Below are 19215 nucleotides of genomic sequence, written 5' to 3'. Positions count from 1 at the left end.
TGCTGAGGTAAAGGGTGTACTGAAAACAACTTTATTACCCTCAAATACATAGGCAGCTCGTCCATTTTTTGAGCCATCTATGAAAACCGTATGGGCATCTGGAATAGGTTCTAATTTTGTATTCCGGAGGAAAACAAAAGGTGTGCAGGAAAAGAATTGGAGCAACTTATTGCTTGGTAACTGGGTATCAAATTTCCCTATATAGGAACAAGCAAGGACGGCCCAGTCAGGGTGATGATAGGCCAGCCAGTCTAAATTATTTCTATCATAGGGCTGTACAACTATTTCAGGTTCCTTTCCAAAATATTTAGTAGAAGTTTTTAGTCCCAATACTATTAATTGACAAACTAAAAGGGGATAAGTAGGGAGCACTTTTCTCTTAGCAACTGGGAGATGTATCCAGAGCAGGGGAACAGGGTCCTGCCAGAGCAAGGCTGTGGGAGAGAACTCTGTGGAAAACACTATTAGATATAAAGGCTGTGTGGGAGAAAAATATCCAATATGTTGGGACATAATTGCTGCTTCCACCTTCTCAAGGGCTTGTAATGCTTCTGGGGTAAGTATTCTAAGGGAGAGGGGGTCAGCGTCCCCCTTTAACACATCTTCAAGAGGGCGAATGTCTCCTTTAGTTAACTGTAAATAAGGTCGCAGCCACTGAATATCTCCCAAAAGTTTTTGGAAGTCATTGAGGGTGCACAATGAGCCCTTTTTTAATTGGAGCTTTTGTGTATAAAGAAGTTCTGGGCAAAGCTCAAACCCCAAAAACAAAAAGGGGAATCTTGTTTGAATCTTATCAGGGGCAATACAAAACCCTCTCTCCTGTAAAGCTTGAACCATAAACAAGGCCACCCTATGTGTTTCCTCAATGGTTTTGGCAGCTATTAAAATATCATCCATATAATGAATTATATAGGCCCCAGGAAACCTGATTCTGAAGGGATCAATTGTCTGAGCAACATACTTTTGGCAAAGGGTGGGTGAATTAGCCATACCTTGAGGCAAAACTTTCCATTGAAATCTGGGATTGGGGCCAACCTGATTAAGAATAGGGATAGAGAAGGCAAATCTCTTGCAATCATCTTTATGAAGGGGAATGGAAAAGAAACAGTCTTTAATATCTATAGTAATTTTGGCATATCCCTTAGGGATAGCCACAGGTGTGGGCATTCCTGGTTGTAGGGCTCCCATAGGCATCATGGTTTTATTAACCTCTCTAAGGTCTTGGAGGAGCCTCCATTTCCCTGATTTCTTTTTAATTACAAATATGGGCGTGTTCCAAGGGGAGGTAGAAGGCTCAAGATGCCCTTGATCTACCTGTTCCTGCACCAACAGGAGGGCTGCCTGGACTTTCTCCCCAGACAAGGACCACTGGTCTATCCATACTGGATCATCCGATTTCCAGGTAATCTTATCAGCGTGGAGTGCAGGAGGGGCAGTGGTCCTCATGGAAAAAGGTGATCAGGGCCTGCACCCAGTCCCCTTCTATCTAATTTCTGTTTGGCTGAAATGGGCTGTATTTGTCCTTGTTCCTCCTTCCCCAGGCCCTTTCCCGGCAGGAACCCTGTCTTTAACATCATTCTGGTGACTGTATCATTGGGACTCATCATGATGACTCCCATCTGAGTCATTATATCTCGTCCCCAGAGATTGACTGGGAGACCCTCTACCACGAAGGGCTTTACTGTTCCGACATTGCCTTCCTGATCCTTCCACTGTAATAATTTGGAGCTCTGGAGAGTATTTTGAGTCTGTCCTATTCCCTGTAAATGAGTGGCAGTCACATCTAATGGCCAATTCTGGGGCCAATGTGCTTTGGAGAGGACCGTGGAGTCAGCCCCCGTATCCAATAAGCCAAGGAAAGGCTTCCCATCCAGCCATAGCTGTAAGGTGGGTCTTTTTTCAGTTAATTGTTGTATCCAATATACATCAGAAGAGCCAGGACGAGACTGTCCACGAGGCTGATCTTTAGATGGAAAATTTCCCATTAGGGGGAGAGGGAAGGCCTGTGCTATACGCTGACCCTGTGGGATGACAATGGGGCCGTCTGGAGCAGAGGCCAAAATTTTTATTTCCCCTTGATAATCTCCATCTACTAGGGTGGGAAGTATGGAGAGCCCTCGTAACGAGCTTGATGCCCGTCCAATGATCATAAAAAACATACCCGTAGGGGGAGGGCCATAGACACCCGTCTCTAGGATAACTGTTCCTTCCTCAGGAGTTACAATCCTGGTGGTGGAGGAACAGAGGTCCAATCCTGCGCTGCCAGGGGTTGCTCTATACAATCCCGAGAAGGGTGAGTCAGATTTCCTGACATTGTCTGGGCATTGATAAACGGGTTGTTGGGTCCCATCTGTGCCTGGTAAGGTCGCTGGAAAGGAGGGCCCCGCACTGGGGGCCCCTGCCCATTTCCCAGGACCGCAGGCAGCTGCTGGCCCATGACATCAAATTTGGAGCGGCAATCCTTGGCCCAATGGCGTCCCCTCCTACAATGTGGGCAAAAGCTGGGAGCAGAGGACTTGGTTTCAGTGGTTATTGGATCAGAACTGTTTGGTTTTATGCCAGCCGGGCAATTGCGGACAAAATGACCCAGCTCACCACATTTGAAACAGGTTTTTGAGGTATTTGGCCTGGCAGCTGCTGGGTGGAGCGCTGCCCCTATGGCTAGATTAATGGTTCTGGAGAGTTTGTGTTCAAAGGGGTCAACATCATTACAGATTCTAATCATGCCATGGAGGTCTGTGGTTTTTGTTTTCCCTCTCAAGGCAGCCTTACAGGCAGAGTTAGCATTTTCAAAGGCGAGCTGTTTAACTAGGACATCATCAATGCTGTTCTTTCGGCAGCCTCCAAAAGTCTGGCCACAAATTGGGCATAAGGTTCATTTGCACCTTGAACAATCTTAGAAAGGGAGGCACTGGCGGGACCTGCCGGGGGGATAGCCCGCCAGGCTGTCAGGGCAGCCCGGGTAGCCTGACGCAACAGCCCAGTGGGAAAGGTCTGCTGGGTGCCTTCGGCAGCGTACCTTCCTCGACCTGCTAATTTATCTAAAGTCCAAGAGGCTGTAGCAGCATTTTGCTTGTTTACCACTGCTTGCGTCTCTAGTTCCTCCAGGAGCTCTGCCTTCCAGGTTAGGAATTGGCTGCGTGACAACACTGACTGAGCAACCTTTATCCACTCAGTAGGGAGAAGGTATCCCCCTTGGCCCAAACTCTCCAAAATAGAGATGGTAAACGGGGCTGCAGGACCATAATTTTTTACTGCTGAATGTAATTCTTTTAAATGTTTTATCTTAAGGGTCTTGATTATGCGTGACCCTGAAGCCTCAGGCATATTTTGTTCTGCTACTTCAGTTTCCTCATCAGACCCAGGTGGGCTATCATCGTCAGGTGTCTCGGTATCTGGGGCAGATGAGTCAGCCTGATCGGCAGAATCCTGTCTTTGACCCCCTGATCTAGTTATGACAGGGAAGGAGAAAAAGGAAGTAGGTGGCCGCCCCTTTACCGGTGCGGGGTTCCTTGAGGGTCTTCCTGAGGGGCGAGCTGCTGACGCGGGGGCGGGGGGTCCTTTAAGCCAGCTCTCAATGTTTGAACTTGGTCAGAAAGTTCTTTTAACTCTTTTTGGAGAACTTGGTCGGAAAGGTCTTTTAAGTCTTTTTGGAGAGTGATTACACCCTTTAAATGTGAAATCTGGGTGGATAGGGAGCGTTTAGTGGCAAGGAAATTTTCCATCAAGGGAGGAGGCAGTGCCTGAGCCCCAGGATGAGTGGCAAAGGGAGGGGCTGTGGGGATCTCAGTTGGGACATATGGGGGCGGCTGATACCAATTGAGTGTCCTGATCCTATTTCTTTTGGGAGCCTGTTCGACAGGAGCCACAAACGGGGGGTCCTGCCTTTCTCTCTCATATCTGGCCATCTCCTCCTCTAATTCAGCTTCCTCCTCGGGGTCTAGCCAATCGTCCTCATTGTTTTTGTGGACAACAGGGTATAATGTTTTCATGGAAGGAGTTTTTTTCAGAGGGGATTTAATTAATGGCGGAGGAAACTTAATCAATGGGGGACTTAAATTTTTTTCCCGAATATCCTCATCTATGAGAGAAGGTGTGCGTGACTCCGAGGGAGGGCCTTTAGCTTTTGTTTTTGTGCCGTCAGTCTGACTCCCTTTTGTCTCATAGTATTCAGACAAGTCATTCAGGAAATCTTCTGCTAGAGCAAGCAGGTGAGAAACCTTTCCTTCTGTCTCAGATTCCTTAAGAATATCTCTAATAACTCCATAAAAACTAAAGAAGGAATCTGGGATCTCCTCTCCCTTTTTGAGGAGACCTTTAATATCCTTTCCCACTTTATTCCAACTTAGTGGATGAATGCCAGGCCCATGAATCACCAGCCAAGGACATTTCTCCTCCACAAAACAAAAAAAAATTAAAGAGATCCTTTTTCTTAACTCTAATTCCTCTCTCCCTAAGACTACTCTTTATTTCTCTAATAAAGAGGGCCTCCTTAGAGGCTGAATTGCCCATGACCATAATGGGACAGCAGTACTTAACTCGAGACAGACCGGTGCACGAGCGATGCAGGGCGTCTCCACTTTGGGTCGGGTAGCCTCTTCTTCTCGTGGCTCTGTCCGGAGACCACCTTACCTCGAGCCCCACGTTTGGGCGCCACTTGACCCGTCCAGCAGGCCAGGTTATTCTCGGGTCTCGAGGGGGTTGTCACCTAAAGGGGTCATGAGGGCGAGAAAGGAATGGAGACCAAGCGGCGCAAGAAAGGACAAGAGTCCGTCTGTGCAATGTCAAGGTCTCGTTTATTGAAAGGTAAAGCTTGCTTACATGCAGGGGATTTTTACTCAGGGCGGGGTAAGGGAGCAGGAGGAGTGGAAAATTTTCAAGAGGAAATAGAGGCAAGGTAAATCTTAGCCCATGGTCCCATTGTTAGCGAACCGCAGCTATTTCTGAGAAAAGGGAGAACATTTTGCAACATGTATTGTGCAGCTTATCCGGAAAAAACATCTTGTAGTTTCAGCGATTCTGGTCATCTAACAATGATTAACTCTTGACTCAATATGAGGCCCCTTTTGGCCCTGGACATCCTCTCATTGACCCTCAGTACTACAAATGCCTGCTGATGTATTTTGTTACTTTCAGAAAAGTTTCTGCATAGGAAAACATTCACAGCCAGGTGTTGGTGGAGCACAACTTTAATACCAGCACTCGGGAGGCAGAGGCAGATGGATCTCTGTGAGTTCAAGACCATCCTGGTCTACATAGCCAGGTCCAGGACAGGTTCCAAGGCAATACAGAGAAAGCCTGTCTTGAAAAACCAAAAAAAAAAAAAAAAAACAGAAAAACAACACATTCACAAACTCTACTGAACTCACTTAAAAGACCCAGGCATAATTTGTGTCTCCATGTGTTGTAGGGATTTGGGGATATTTAGAGTCATGCAGAGAACTATATGAATATTACACACTCTGTTTCACTGAACTCAAGCTTGAGAATTTAGACAGACATCAGGTGATCCTGTGTGCTTTAGCACTATTTATAAAAGCTGGGTAATGACACGCAGCTGGCTTGTTGCTTCCCTTGGTTTCCTAAAGCAGTGTCATAATGGCAAGACAGTTATCCATGAAACGAAATGCATTCTTTTGGAACTTTTGGCCTCTTCCAGACAAAGGAATATTAGCAAAACATTGGAAACCAGGCCAAGAGCCTATGAATGGGATGGGTACAGGCCATAACATAGAATACACAAATGCTATTATGCTACATATGAATGTTCAAAGTGTTTTTAAAAGACTATCTTCAGCCCATAACCTGGTGCTGATTACAGCCTCTGTGGAAAAAACTTTCTGTGCAATAAGCAACTATTACTTCAGGAATTTATAACTAGCCACATACAGAAATTGTGTGACAGTTGTCTACACAGCCATAAAGAAAGATATCCATACATCTGATTCAAATCCAAAGGAGCCTAACAGAAGAGATGACAAAGTATGGAATCTTCTGTTATGAAAAAGGAGTATAGCTTGAAAACTATGTGGATGCTGAAATATCTCCTCAAATTTGATAAATAATAAAAGCACTTACCATATTCTGTACATTTGTAGGGATTTTCGCTACAACAGATTTTGTAATGTACATTGAGTTGTGAAGAATGCAGAAATGATTTATTACATTTTGTACACTTATAGGGCTTCTCTCTAGTATGGGATCTCCGATGCATAATAAGGCTTGAGTGAGTTTTGAAAAGGTTTCCACATTGCATGAATTGATCTGGATGCTTTCTACAGTTTCTTTCATTTTCATTTCTGTATTAGACTCAAGAGATGTTTCATATTCGGTAGTTTTGTAGTCTTACTTTACTGTGTGTGTTCTTTGATTTTGGATAATGATGGAACACAAATACAGAGAGTTTGCACAGTCTTTATATTTGCAATGTTCTTCCCCAGCATTCCCAGTTTTGTGTCTGTCTAGGTTTAAGGTTTCATCAGAGGCACTTCTGTAATTATCAAATCTGCACTTGTAATTTTCAGCAGTATCACTTATATCATAAGTGAACATTGGCAGGGTTCATGAATTAGATTGCCAACTCATCACATGTATGAGTCTTCACTTGAATATTTTCATGACCATGGATACAATAGTTTGTGGCTTGATGCAAGACTTTCTCACGTTTACCACATATGCGATGTTCTCTGAAAAATTAGTACAATTGTGAATAATAGCAATAAATATGGAACAGATTCAATACCTGATTTTTTTAGGCTTCCGAAGACATATAAACTAGTAACATTCAGGGATAGTACTGTTAACAGAGGTCCCATCCACTCTGATAGGGTGTACCTCGGAAACACCTGTACACACTGTGAGACCTATTAGAGTATTGGACTTTCTTGCACCCACTGGAAGAGAACCATGGACGCCTACACACAAGGAGAGGGAGACACCCCACCTTCACCAACTGTAATAAGGGATGGGAAGAGAACAATATAAGAGCACACCCAACAACAGAAAACCCAGTATGATGCCACCAGAGTCTAGGGACTCTACACTAGAAAGACCTGAATATCTTAACAGAGATGAAGCAGAAGAGAATGACCTTAAAAACAAATTCATGAAAATGGTAGAGACTCAAAGAGAGGAAATGAGAAAATCCTTTAAAGAAATGGAAGAAAAGAAAAACCAATAAGTGCAAGAAACAATACAAACAGTGCAGGGTTTGAAAGGTGAAATAGAGAGAATTCCCTGTAAGAGTTAGTATAAGCCTACTTGTGCAGTTTTCTTTTCTTTCTTCTTTTTGAACAAACAGGAATAACTTTATTAGATGCATCCACCATACCATTATTTTTAAGTAAAATGACACTTCTTTAAAAACACTTGTGGGGAAGTGATATTGAAAATAGATGTGGGTTTGGGTGTACAGCTGAGTGGCAGAGTGTCTGATGTGTACAGGGTCCTTTCCTCAGCCGCACACACCAACAGTGTCAATTCTTGAGTGCTGTCCCAGCTACAGGCGCAGTTTTCTTAAAGGCATCTGTGACCATTTTTTAGTGCTGTTGTTGTTTGATTGTTTTGTGTTTTGTTTTGTTTTTTCTTTTGTTTCTTATTTTTAGGATGGAGGGCTTATTACATCGCTGTAAGATCATCAGAAATTCACTAGGCAGATATGGTTAGTTGAAAATAACGTAACTCTTCATGTGGAATGTTGAGATTAAAGTGGCGCCAGCTGACCATGCTCCACTAGGTTTGGGGGTTTAGTTTGGTTTGATTTCTTTAGATTGATTTCATGTGTGTGAGCGCTTGGGCAGCTTCTATGTCAGTGCAACAAGTGTGCCCAATGAAAGTCATTACGAAAATGATCCGCCAGTTGGCTGGTTTCATGAACTCAGAATCCAGGCTTAGGGGGCGGTGCCAGGAGGAACCCCTCACAGGAACCAGACTGCAGGAGCCGGAAGTTCCTCCATTCTCTGTTGCACTCCTGGAACCTGTTGATCCGGAGCCGTGTGCAGAGGATCCTGCTGGGAACTCCGGAACCTGCAAGGTTAACTATTTAATGAATTCATTTTTCACATCCTACAGTGTCCTCATTGCCTACAGGCATTAGCTAGTGTGCTCAGAGCCCAGGAATGGTTTTGTTTCTATACTTTTTGAGTTGATTCCCTTGTTTTACATGCTCTGACCTCTTTGAATACGACTCAGGTTTTTGTGTTCAGTATCTTTGGTATCATTTAAATTGCTCTCCTTAGAGGCTATAGCTGTGGCTTGTGATTTGGGCCAAGTGCGTTTATTTGTTTTAGGTGTGGGGCTGGAGGAGAAGAATTTAGGGTGTTGCCGGGCGTTGGTGGCGCACGCCTTTAATCCCAGCAACGGGAGGCCGAGGCAGGCGGATCTCTTTAAGTTCAAGGCCAGCCTGGTCTCCAGACAGAGGGCCAGGATAGGCTGCAAAGCTTCACAAAGAAACCGTGTCTCGGAAAAAAAAAATTAGGGTGTTTGTTGTCTTTTGCTGTGCATTTTTACCCAGGAGGCCGGTATCCCAAGATGAGAAGTCAGGCTGGAGAACTTGTGTCTGCAGAGCTCAGAACCCAGGGAGGGGTGCAGGGCAGATCCAGCTCTGGTCTAGGCTGCAGCAAACGCGGGGAGGCTGTGCAGAGCGGGTCCAGGGCGGCCTGAGCCAGAGAGAGAGGAGGGGACACCTGCCAGATCTGAGTAGCTTAGAAGAAACCTAACAGAAAGGTGGACTTGGAAAACTAAAGAGGTACAGCGCGGGTGATTGGTGGGTTTAGGCGATCACCCAGCCGGAAGGGGCGTATTGGGCGGGGCCGGGGATCCCCACCAAGGAGCCCCGCTGCAGGGACAGGAAATCCCTCCATTCCCGGTTGGACCTGGGGAGCCGCGCGCTGCAGAGCCGGGTGCGGAGGACGCGGCGGGTCCGCGGGGACCTGAGACCTCGGGATCCGCGGTGTCCGCGCTCGCGGGGCGGCCTGGGAAAGTCAGCAGTCAGCAGCGCAGTGGCGGGAACCGCAGCCCGGCGGCCCTGGAAGCTCCCAGGTCAGAGGAGCTGCGGGGCTGGGACCCGGGAGGGAGGGAGGAGCGGGCTGTGCTCCCGAGCTGCTCACAAGGACCCCGTCAGCTCCCGCCGGCTGCCCGTGGGGTGGAGGAGGCGGCGGCTCAGCTCGTCCCCTGCGGCCAGGTGCGCTCGTTTCCACCCCACGAGCTGGGTGCTGCCCCGGGCGCCGGGCGCACCCCTTAAAAGTGTCCGTCTGTCCCGGTCTCTCTGGCTCCTGGTTTGCTCTCTGACCGCTCTCTGTCTGGGGTCTCCGTCTCTCCCGTCCCCATCCGAGACGCCCTTTGCTCTTTTGCTCGCCCTCCCCGGGGACCTCTCCCCCTAGACCTGTTGCCCATGGCGAGTTCTCTTAGCGGCCAGGGGCGCAGCCAGAGCTGCCCAGTTTCCACCGCTTTATCCTCAGACACAGCTCTCAGTGTTGTGTTGTTGGCGTCTTTCCTTTGATGGTGGGTTTCAGATGCCACGAAGTGGGCATTACTGTTGTGTTGCTTTATTTTTTCTTCACTTACCTTATGGTTGGCAGACCATCAGGTTGTCATAAAATAATTCTTCTAATAATTTAGTAGAGCATTTGCTTTGTCTGTTGTTTGCAAACAGAGTATCTTGGCTATGGTATTAATTCTAGAGCTCTCTTCCGTCACTCTTTATGCATCCTTCCATTTTCTCCTGGCGGTAGAAATGTTCACAAGATTTCTGGTATGATTTTGGTCTTGGGGTACGGTCTTTTTTGTTTGGTGTGGCATTGATCATATCAGAGTTTTGTTTTGTTTTTTTCTCAGATTTCTATTTTTGACAAATAGAATGTGAAATATCTACAATAATTCCAGTAGTTTTCTCTGTGAAACTTAGAGAAGAGCAACAAGAATAATGGATGGGTCTGTGACAAATACTCCCCAGGTCAGTGTCATGTTCACATTTCTCTGAAAATTGTTTTTATTATTGAAAACATTTCCATTTTTAATTGTGTTCCACTGGCAATGTTATTCAAAGTGTTTATTTTTGCCTTACTTAGGTGTTTTTCTTTATTTTATTTTTTATTTTTTTTTTGAGATAGGGTTTCTGTGGCTTTGGAAGCTGTCTGAGAGCTTCTTCTTGTAGACAGGCTGATGTCAAACTCACAGAGTAGTGCCTGCGTGCACCTCCTGAATGCTCAGAGTAAAGTTGTGCACCACCACTGCCTGGCCGATTTTTTTCTTTTCTTATATTTAAGGTTATGTCTTTAAATCTTTCAACTATGTATCTGAGACTTGACCCATTTCATTTTCTCTTGGTGAGGTGATGAATATCCATGGACTTTAGACTTGAATTCTAAAACACAAGCTATTGTAAATGAAACTCAAGAAGTATATTGATGGCCATTTTCTACATAAAATGGACTTGTGTTCCTTTTCCATAGTGAGGAAGTATGGTCTCAGGTGCCACCCAGTTGCATTTCTGGAATGTTCAGTTTTCTAGAAACAGGCTGATAAGCATGGACAGAGCAGTACATGGACCTTCTCACTGACATCAATGATAAATTTATAGAAAGTACAATTAGAAAAGACTCACTGTCTTGAACCCTAATGGTAAAGATTTTGGGACCCAGGGAGCACAGATAATGGAAGCAATATGTGCCTTCTCTTGCCAGAAAGTTGCTCTGTCTGTGAGGAAATGATGTTTGCAGTTTTCTGGTTTCTCTTTTTACCTCCTTAAGTCACACAGTGATGTGGGGTGTATTCACACTGTAAATATATGAGGCCCTTCTGAAATTCTATTCAAAACTCAGTGGGTAGCTCTCTTGGGAATTTCTGATTTTTTCTTTTCCTGTGTTACATTTTCAGATGGGTCAAAAGCACAGCTGTGTCCACATTTGTATGGCATTATGTGGAATATATTTGTAAGAATTTTCTAGAGAGTACTGACTTGGTATTACATAAGCCATCAATTTTCAAGCATAAATGTCCATTTTAATTACTCTTTTGTTTAGAGGAAGAAGTCCCTCTCTTGCTTGTTTTCCCTCTCACTTAAGGTTTGTGTGTAACAGGGAGAAATTCTGAAGAGTTACGCCAGGGTTTCTATTTATTTTTTTCAATAACACTTCATTTATGTATATGAGAGTTTGTCTCCATATTGTTATGTACACTGCATGATTCAATGTGCTCCTGGATTCCAGAGGTCAGACATTTGGCACTGAAGTCAAACATTGTGGTTATTGCCATGTGGTCAGAGACAATTAAAGTTGGTTTCTCTGGAGGAACAGCAAGTGACACTTGCATCTCAGCCATGTCTTCAGGCTGGTGCAAAATTGTGACATTATATAACACTGTATATTCTAGTTTTTCAGAAAAGTAATGGAGTAATCATAAATGATACCTAGCTGTGCTACATTCTTGTCAGATGAATTAGCTCAGATACAGAAGAGGCAAATAAGTTTGCAATTAAGAGGTTTAAATTATCCTTTCAGTGAATCTCATGAGAAATAACATACTTCATGTTTGCAATTATTCTTCATGTTATAGCTTCACAATGTATTTGATTCTGTGTGTTTTTCTGTAGCACTACATATATGCAATGATTTTGTACTCCTTACTCTCAAGAAAAAACTGAATTTAATTCATCCATGGATTTTCATTCCACACCCATTAAAATTAAATTTTAGTTTATGTGTTCCCCTATATTTGTCAGAAGTATGTGTACTCTGTAGGACTTGCCTATAAGGTGCAGCATTGAATCTCAAGCATCTGAGATTATTGTTTTTGTTTGTTTGTTTTGGGACAGGGTTTCTCTGTGTAGCTTTGGAGCCTATCCTGGCACTCGCTCTGGAGACCAGGCTGGCCTCGAACTCACAGAGATCTGCCTGCCTCTGCCTCCCGAGTGCTGGGATTAAAGGCGTGCACAACCGATGCCCGGCTAGCATCTGATATTAAATCCTGTTTTTTAGTGCCATGATTGTGCTTGGAATCAAACTACATTTTCAAGGATCTGAAGACATTATAGACTGCAACTTTGAGACAAGTTTTTCAAATTTAGTGGTTGTGGCAACTATTTTATGCTACTCAAGTCTTAGAAAATATTAGAATACTCGTGGAGGAGAGACCCAATGGGTGTAAGCAATGTACTGTATCTTCCTATGAATTGTCTTTGAAAGAGTAGCAGTGCGGGACTCTTTCAAAACTCATGTCCTTTCAAAATTCTCATGCGTCATTTATGTCACAAACATATCTCTAATTTATTTTGTGTCTTTTACTCAAGAAATCATTTTGTGAAGCAGTGCATGGTAATTAGGTAATTTTTCATTGCAGGGTCTGTTATCATTCAGGGATGTGTCTGTGGACCTCTCCCAGGAGGAATGGGAATCTCTAGACTGTGCTCAGAGGGCTTTGTACATGGATGTGATGTTGGAGAATTATGGCAATCTACTTTTTGTGGGTAAGAGGTCTCTTCTCATAGAATTCCATATTCATTCTTTTTTTATTTTCCTACTTTGTGTATCAGTAAAATGTGAAATTATAAAACGCCTGAAATGAAGGAAATGTTTGAACCAACATAATTTTTGATGTTGCTTCATTTACATTTTTTGTGTTCTCTAGAAGAGTAAAGAATGCTTTCTTCACTGTAGCCCTCCTATCTAATATAGAAAGAACATTTCAGAGTTCAACAATATATAATTTTAGAGCATGAAAATATATTGCAGTACTTATTATAATTAGAAGGATTTGTTACTGGTTTTAACTCTGCCTATTTCTTTTATAAAAATTACAAATGGTTTTAGAGGAAGGGCTGTTGGTTATGAGAATGTGGTTTTGTTTAGTAATTTATTTTTGAGATATGATGGCTGTATTTAATACTGGCATGGCATGATTTTAATATTTCCACTTTGGAACTTGAAGTCTACACGGTTATCTCCATGAAAATCTGGGTTATGAATTCCAAGTTGTGTGACTCTATCTCAAAAACATAAGATATAGGCAATCATTCTTCATATCATCCTTCACACAGCTTCTTAACTATGAACCTGACCAGCTGAAAGGGACAGTGTTTACATACGAATGAGAAGGCTAAACACCGGAATGAACTAGTTCCTCTACATATGTATGACACTTGTTTACTTTGGTCTACTTGTGGGACTCCTAGCAGTGCCATGAAATCCTTTCCCTAATGCTTTGGCTTGCTATTGGGCATCTATTCCTCAGAGTTGGTTGCTTCACAAAGCCTTAATACAAAGAGAGGAACTTAGATATACCTCAACTCAATATGCCATGCTTTGTTGACAGCCTTGTGAGGCCTGCCTCTTTTAGAACACATACAGAGGAGAGTTTATAGAGGACAAAATTGGGAGTCAGGGATAGGGAAGGGGAGGAGAGTGTTTGATTGTTTTGGATTTGTTCTCGGTGGTGTTATTGTGTGTATTTATCCTAGTTTTTCTCATGACTTTAGGTAATGTGGGGCTATCTATTGCCTATGTTTTTGTGAGTGTAGTTAATTTTCTCAATTTGAATTTTTTCCCAGTATTTTCTGTAGGACTGGATTAGTGTATATATATTATTTCAATCTGGTTTTGTTGTGGAATATATTGTTTTCTCCATCTATGTTGATTAAAAGGTTTTCTGGGCATAGTATTCTGGGCTGGCCTCCAAAGTTCCTTTTTTGTTTGTAGAATATCTATCCAAGTTTTTCTGACTTTCAGAGTTTCCTTGGAGAAGACAGGTGTAATTCTGATAGCTTTGCCTTTATATGTTACTTGGACTTTTTCTTTGCTCCCTTCATATTCTTTATTCTGTATGTTTGGTGTTTTGATTATTATGTGATGAGGGAACTTTTTTTGTGGTCCACTCTATTTGGTGTCCTGTGGGTTTCTTGTACTTTCATTGGCATGTCGTTCTTTAAGTTGGAAAAGTTTTCTTCTATGATTTTGTTGGATATGTTTTCTGCATGTTTGAGTTTGATTTCTTTACCTTCTATGCTGATTTTTCTTAGGTTTGGTTTTTTTTAATAGTGTCCCATATTTACTGGGTATATTGGGTCATAGATTTATTTTAATTAATATTGCCTTTGGGCTGTGAACCCATTTTTCCTAGTGTATCTTCAACACCTGAGATTATCTCTATTATCTCTTGTATTCTCTTGATTATGCTTGTGTGTGTGGTTCCTGATTATTTGCATATATTTTCTAAGTCCCACATACCCTCAGACTGTGTTTATTTTAATTCTCTCCATTTCAGCATTCAAACCTTACCTGTTTGAATTGTTTTTTGAAATTATCGGCTTGTCTTTTCTTCCATTTCTTTAAAGGACTTTCTCATTTCCTCTTAGGGTCTCTACCATCTTCATGAAGTTTTTTTTCACGTGTTTATCTTCTGCTTCATCTGTGTTTGGATATTCAATTTTTGCTAATGTAACGTCCCTAGGCTATGCTGGCATCATATTGGTTTCTCGGTTGTTGGATGTGATCTTATATTGTTGTCATCCCATCCCTCCTCCTAGTTAGTGCAGGTTGTGTCTCATCTTCTCCTTGTTAGTTCGGGTCCAAGGTTCTCTTCTGATGGATGCATGCAGGTCCCCTACTCTAATGGGTCTCACAGTGTTTACAGTTGCTTCTGAGGCACTCCCTCTCCCAGTGGGCAGGAGCTGGACTAGCATAGCTATGTTAGCTGACTTGCGGATGCCTGTTCTTCTGGGGTGAGTGGACCTGCCTGCATTCCCCAGGCCAGGAGATCCCTGAGTGGTCAAGAGGAAGTCGGGCCTGCGACAGGGGTTAAGTTCCAGATTGGAGATTCTTATGAGCATCCTTGTATTGGTTGTGAAACAGAAAATCCTCTGTTAACATTGCTATCCCTGAAAGTTATTAGTTCATTTGTCTTAGGAAACCTAAAAAAAATCAGTTATTGAATCTGTTCCACATTCGTTGCTATTATTCACAATTGTACTAATTTTTCAGAGAATCATCGCTTATGTGGTAAACGTGAGAAAGTCTTGCACCAAGGCACAAATGATTGTATCCATGGTCATGAAAATATTCAAGAGAAGACTAATACCTGTAATGAGCCTGCCAAAGGGATTCATGAATCCTCCCAATATTCACCTTATGATATATGTGATACTCTTGAAAATAACAACAAGTGCAGATTTCATAGCTACAGAGGTGCCCCTGATGAAACCTTAAACCTCAACACACACAAAAGTGGGAATACTGGGGAAGAACCTTGCAAATATAACGAAAGTGGAAACTTTTTGTATTTGAGTTCCATCATTAGTGAAAATCAAAGAATGCACACAGGAAAGGAAGACTACAAAACTACAGAATATGATACATCTCTTGAGACTAATACAGAGATTAAACGGAAAGAAACTGATTGCAGAAAGCATCCACATCAATGTATACAATGTGCAAAATTTTTCAAGACTCACTCAAGCCTTATTATGCATCAGAGATCCCATACTAGAGAGAAACCATATAAGTGTACAAAATGTAATAAATCATTCCTGCAGTTTTCACAACTTAATATACATTACAAAATCCGTTGTAGAGAAAATCCCTACATATGTACAGAATGTGGTTGGTGCTTTTATAGTTTATCAAAGTTTCAAAGACATTTGAGGATCCACACAGGAGAGAAACCTTACAAATGTAGTGAATGTGACAAGGCATTTAATGTTAAATGGAATCTTACAGTTCATCAGAAAATCCACACAAGAGAGAAACCTTAGAAATATACTGAATGTAACAAATCCTTAATCACAAAAGGCATTTTTGGAACTCATCAGAGAATCCAGAGTGGAGAGAAACCTTAGAAATGTAGTGAATTTGACAAATCCTTATCCACAAAGGACACACTTAGAGCCCATCAGAGAATCCACACAGGAGAGAAACCTTACAAATGTAGTCAATGTGAAAAATCCTTTTCCACAAAACGCAGGCTTAAAACTCATCAGAGAATCCACACAGGAGAGAAACCTTAAAAATGTATTCAATGTGACAAATCGTTTTCCAGGAAAAACTATCTTAGAAATCATCAGAGAATCCACACAATCAAGAAACTTTACAAATGTACTCAATGTGAAAAATCCTTAACCACAAAAGGAAGGCTTAGAACTCATCAGAGAATCCACACAGGAGAGAAACCTTACAAATGTATTCAATGTGACAAATTGTTTTCCAGGAAAGACAATCTTAGAAATCATCAGAGAATCCACACAGTCGAGAAACCTTACAAATGTAGTCAATGTAAAAAATCCTTCGCCACAAAAAGCAGGCTTATAACTCATCAGAGAATCCACACAGGAGAGAAACCTTACAAATGTAGTGAATGTGAAAAGTCATTTTCCAGGAAAGACAATCTTAGAAAACATCAGAGAATCCACCCAGTCTAGAAACTTTACAAATGTAGTCAATGTGAAAATTCCTTCGCCACAAAAAGCAGGCTTATAACTCATCAGAGAATCCACACAGGAGAGAAACCTTACAAATGTAGTCAATGTGAAAAATCCTTTTCCATAAAACGCAGGCTTAAAACTCATCAGAGAATCCACACCGGACAGAAACCTTACAAATGTATTCAATGTGACAAATCGTTTTCCAGGAAAAACTATCTTAGAAATCATCAGAGAATCCACATAGTCAAGAAACGTTACAAATGTAGTCAATGTGATAAATCCTTAACCACAAAAGGAAGGCTTAGAACTCATCAGAGAATCCACACAGGGGAGAAACCTTACAAATGTATTCAATGTGACAAATTGTTTTCCAGGAAAGACAATCTTAGAAATCATCAGAGAATCCACACAGTCGAGAAACCTTACAAATGTAGTCAATGTGAAAAATCCTTTGCCACAAAAAGCAGGCTGATAACTCATCAGAGAATCCACACAGGAGAGAAACCTTACAAATGTAGTGAATGTGAAAAGTCATTTTCCAGGAAAGACAACCTTAGAACTCATCAGAGAATCCACACAAGAGAGTAACATTACAAATGTTGTGAATTTAACAAATCATTTGGTAGAAAAGTCCATCTTAGAACTCAGAGAGAATACATATATTAGATAAAATTTAGAAATGCAGCAAGCTTGCGAAATGCTTTTCTGTTGTTTCAAAATCTTAAAATATGTTCTGGATTGTTTCAGCATTCTGTGAAACCCGAATTTTAAGAATATCTACCATGGTTAAGAGTGTGGAACCCAGTACTATTGGCATGAAGTAGCCATAGTGACTACTAAGGAGTTTGAATACTTACAGACACACAGGAAGGAGTAGGGAGTGACTTGAGTGTTCGAGGTCTTCTGGTTTGAAATTGTTGATGAGACACTCTCTTTCTGTGTCTCTGGCACAAAAGGAAGATAATTTGGTTGCTTCTTGACCTGTCTGAACTAGCAGGTTTTCACCCTAGCATCTGACTCCCTAGGCATCTTAGAATACATCATAGAGTACTTTCAGAGATGAACCTTCCAAGTATCTTTATCTTAGTTTTTGTTTTACTGCTCTGAAGAGACACCTTGACCAGTGCAATGCTTTTAAAGGAAAACATTTAATTTCCTTTCAAAAGAAATTAAATCTGAAATTTAGTCCATTATCATCATGGTGAGAAAGAGTGACATGCAGTAGTGTTCCATTTTGAAGGAAAGCTGATGGGAGCAGGAAATACAGCACTCAAAAGAGCTTCAAGAAATCTCCAAACCCAACAGGATTCAGTGTGCTTAACTCACATGAAGAAACAGAGAAGTCATGCACTATAGAAGACTTTAAGCATGAAGATAGGATTCTCTTTCACTTATAGCTATGCCTACAGGTGTGCACTATCCTCCAGGTGTGCATTATTCAAAAGCTATATCACATGCTGGTTTTGACTTTCATGATAGCAACTCTGTTTGGGTCAAGTATGCTGTGGTAAGCAACTGCTCCCCATGCATCTGATGTCAATTCCAGTAAAGCTCTTTGGTTCAAACAGTTGAACTTCTTCTGTTTACAGTTTGCAGATGGATGATTACAGTTTACAGTAGATGAATGTGCATTCTGCAATTTCCCAGGAATTATATTTCATAACCACCTGCCGAACTCACTAATTGTTTTTCCAAATTTGTTGAAAATTGGAACTTGATTATACCACAGCAGTTCTCAACGTGTGGTCCATGACCTCTTGGGACTGAGATACCATGCCTTTATTATCTCCTCATGTAAATTTGCCAGATTCAGTTTTTTTGCGTATGTGAAGTAAATCTTCTGGAGCTTCATTGTGGATTTGAGTTAATTATATAAAATTTACCACTGTGATTTTTAACAATAATGTGTGTTTTCTATTGCCTGTAAATGAAAGTTTTTCTGATCATCAGCCTCAATTTCTTCAGTAATTCCAAGCTTCCATTTTACCTGTGTGTCGTTCTGTTTAGCTATTTTTTTCTGTTATCTCTTTTTCAGTTTCTGTTGATCTTTGAGTGAATAATAGAAGCAAGAATATATATTGTAAAAATTTTCCTTCTGGTTGGTTGTTTATAGGATGGAATGTTCTGCCTCTAAATAGACATTGATATGTCCCCACATGGTTTGTTTTATTTTTTCTTTATGTTTTATAAATAATAAATATTGATATTTAATTTTTTTCATAGATGTATTCATTCACCATTACCCCTTCATCATCCTCTGTCCCTGGCGAGACATATCTTCTTCCCAGTTTTCCTCCAATTTTATTTATGGCTTTGGTCCAGGTGGCCAGTCCTTAATATATCCATAATCCTAACTCCATGTCATATGGCAAGAGAGTTTTTCATATGTCACTTCTGTATCCTTCAGCTCTTAAAATTGTTTGCCTCCTCTTCTCTAATGTCTTTGTAAATTAGATAGGGGAATATGGAATTCTCCTAGTAATCTTCCCCCATAAACAGTGCATTGTTCTAAGGTTTTAACCAGTTATGAATCTCTGAAATAACAGTGCATTGTTCTAAGGATTTAACCAGTTATGAATCTCTGAAATAACTGCTGCCCATTGAAAACCATGTTTTTTAGAGCTAAGTTGAGATCCAGACAAGTATAGGAGTGTCAAAGGCAGTTTGAAAAATTTTATATGTAAAAAAATATCAGGAGCAGATTCCCTCATATGGACTGTTGCCTTTCCCGTACATTCACCATCACTGACTTTTGGCCAGCTTGCCTGTGCCATGTATATTTTTTCTATTGTTGAAAAATGTATACA

The 19215-nt window shown here is 41.6% G+C and overlaps 1 protein-coding gene across 1 annotated transcript; it reads left to right on the top strand.

The window, feature by feature from the left end:
- Positions 1-9617: 9617 nt before the first annotated feature.
- On the top strand, positions 9618-18624 carry LOC113838139 (zinc finger protein 54-like). Its single transcript, XM_035449515.1, has 3 exons — positions 9618-9952; positions 12337-12463; positions 14973-18624. The coding sequence occupies exons 1-3, from the start codon at positions 9923-9925 to the stop codon at positions 15740-15742; spliced, it is 927 nt and encodes a 308-aa protein (XP_035305406.1). The 5' UTR covers positions 9618-9922; the 3' UTR covers positions 15743-18624.
- Positions 18625-19215: the final 591 nt, after the last annotated feature.

This window comes from Cricetulus griseus, chromosome 9, assembly GCF_003668045.3.
Source record: "Cricetulus griseus strain 17A/GY chromosome 9, alternate assembly CriGri-PICRH-1.0, whole genome shotgun sequence".
In the NCBI taxonomy this organism is placed as follows: Eukaryota; Metazoa; Chordata; class Mammalia; order Rodentia; family Cricetidae; genus Cricetulus; species Cricetulus griseus.
The sequence above is the reverse complement of the archived record's forward strand: the minus strand, read 5'-3'. Positions and strand labels throughout refer to the sequence as shown.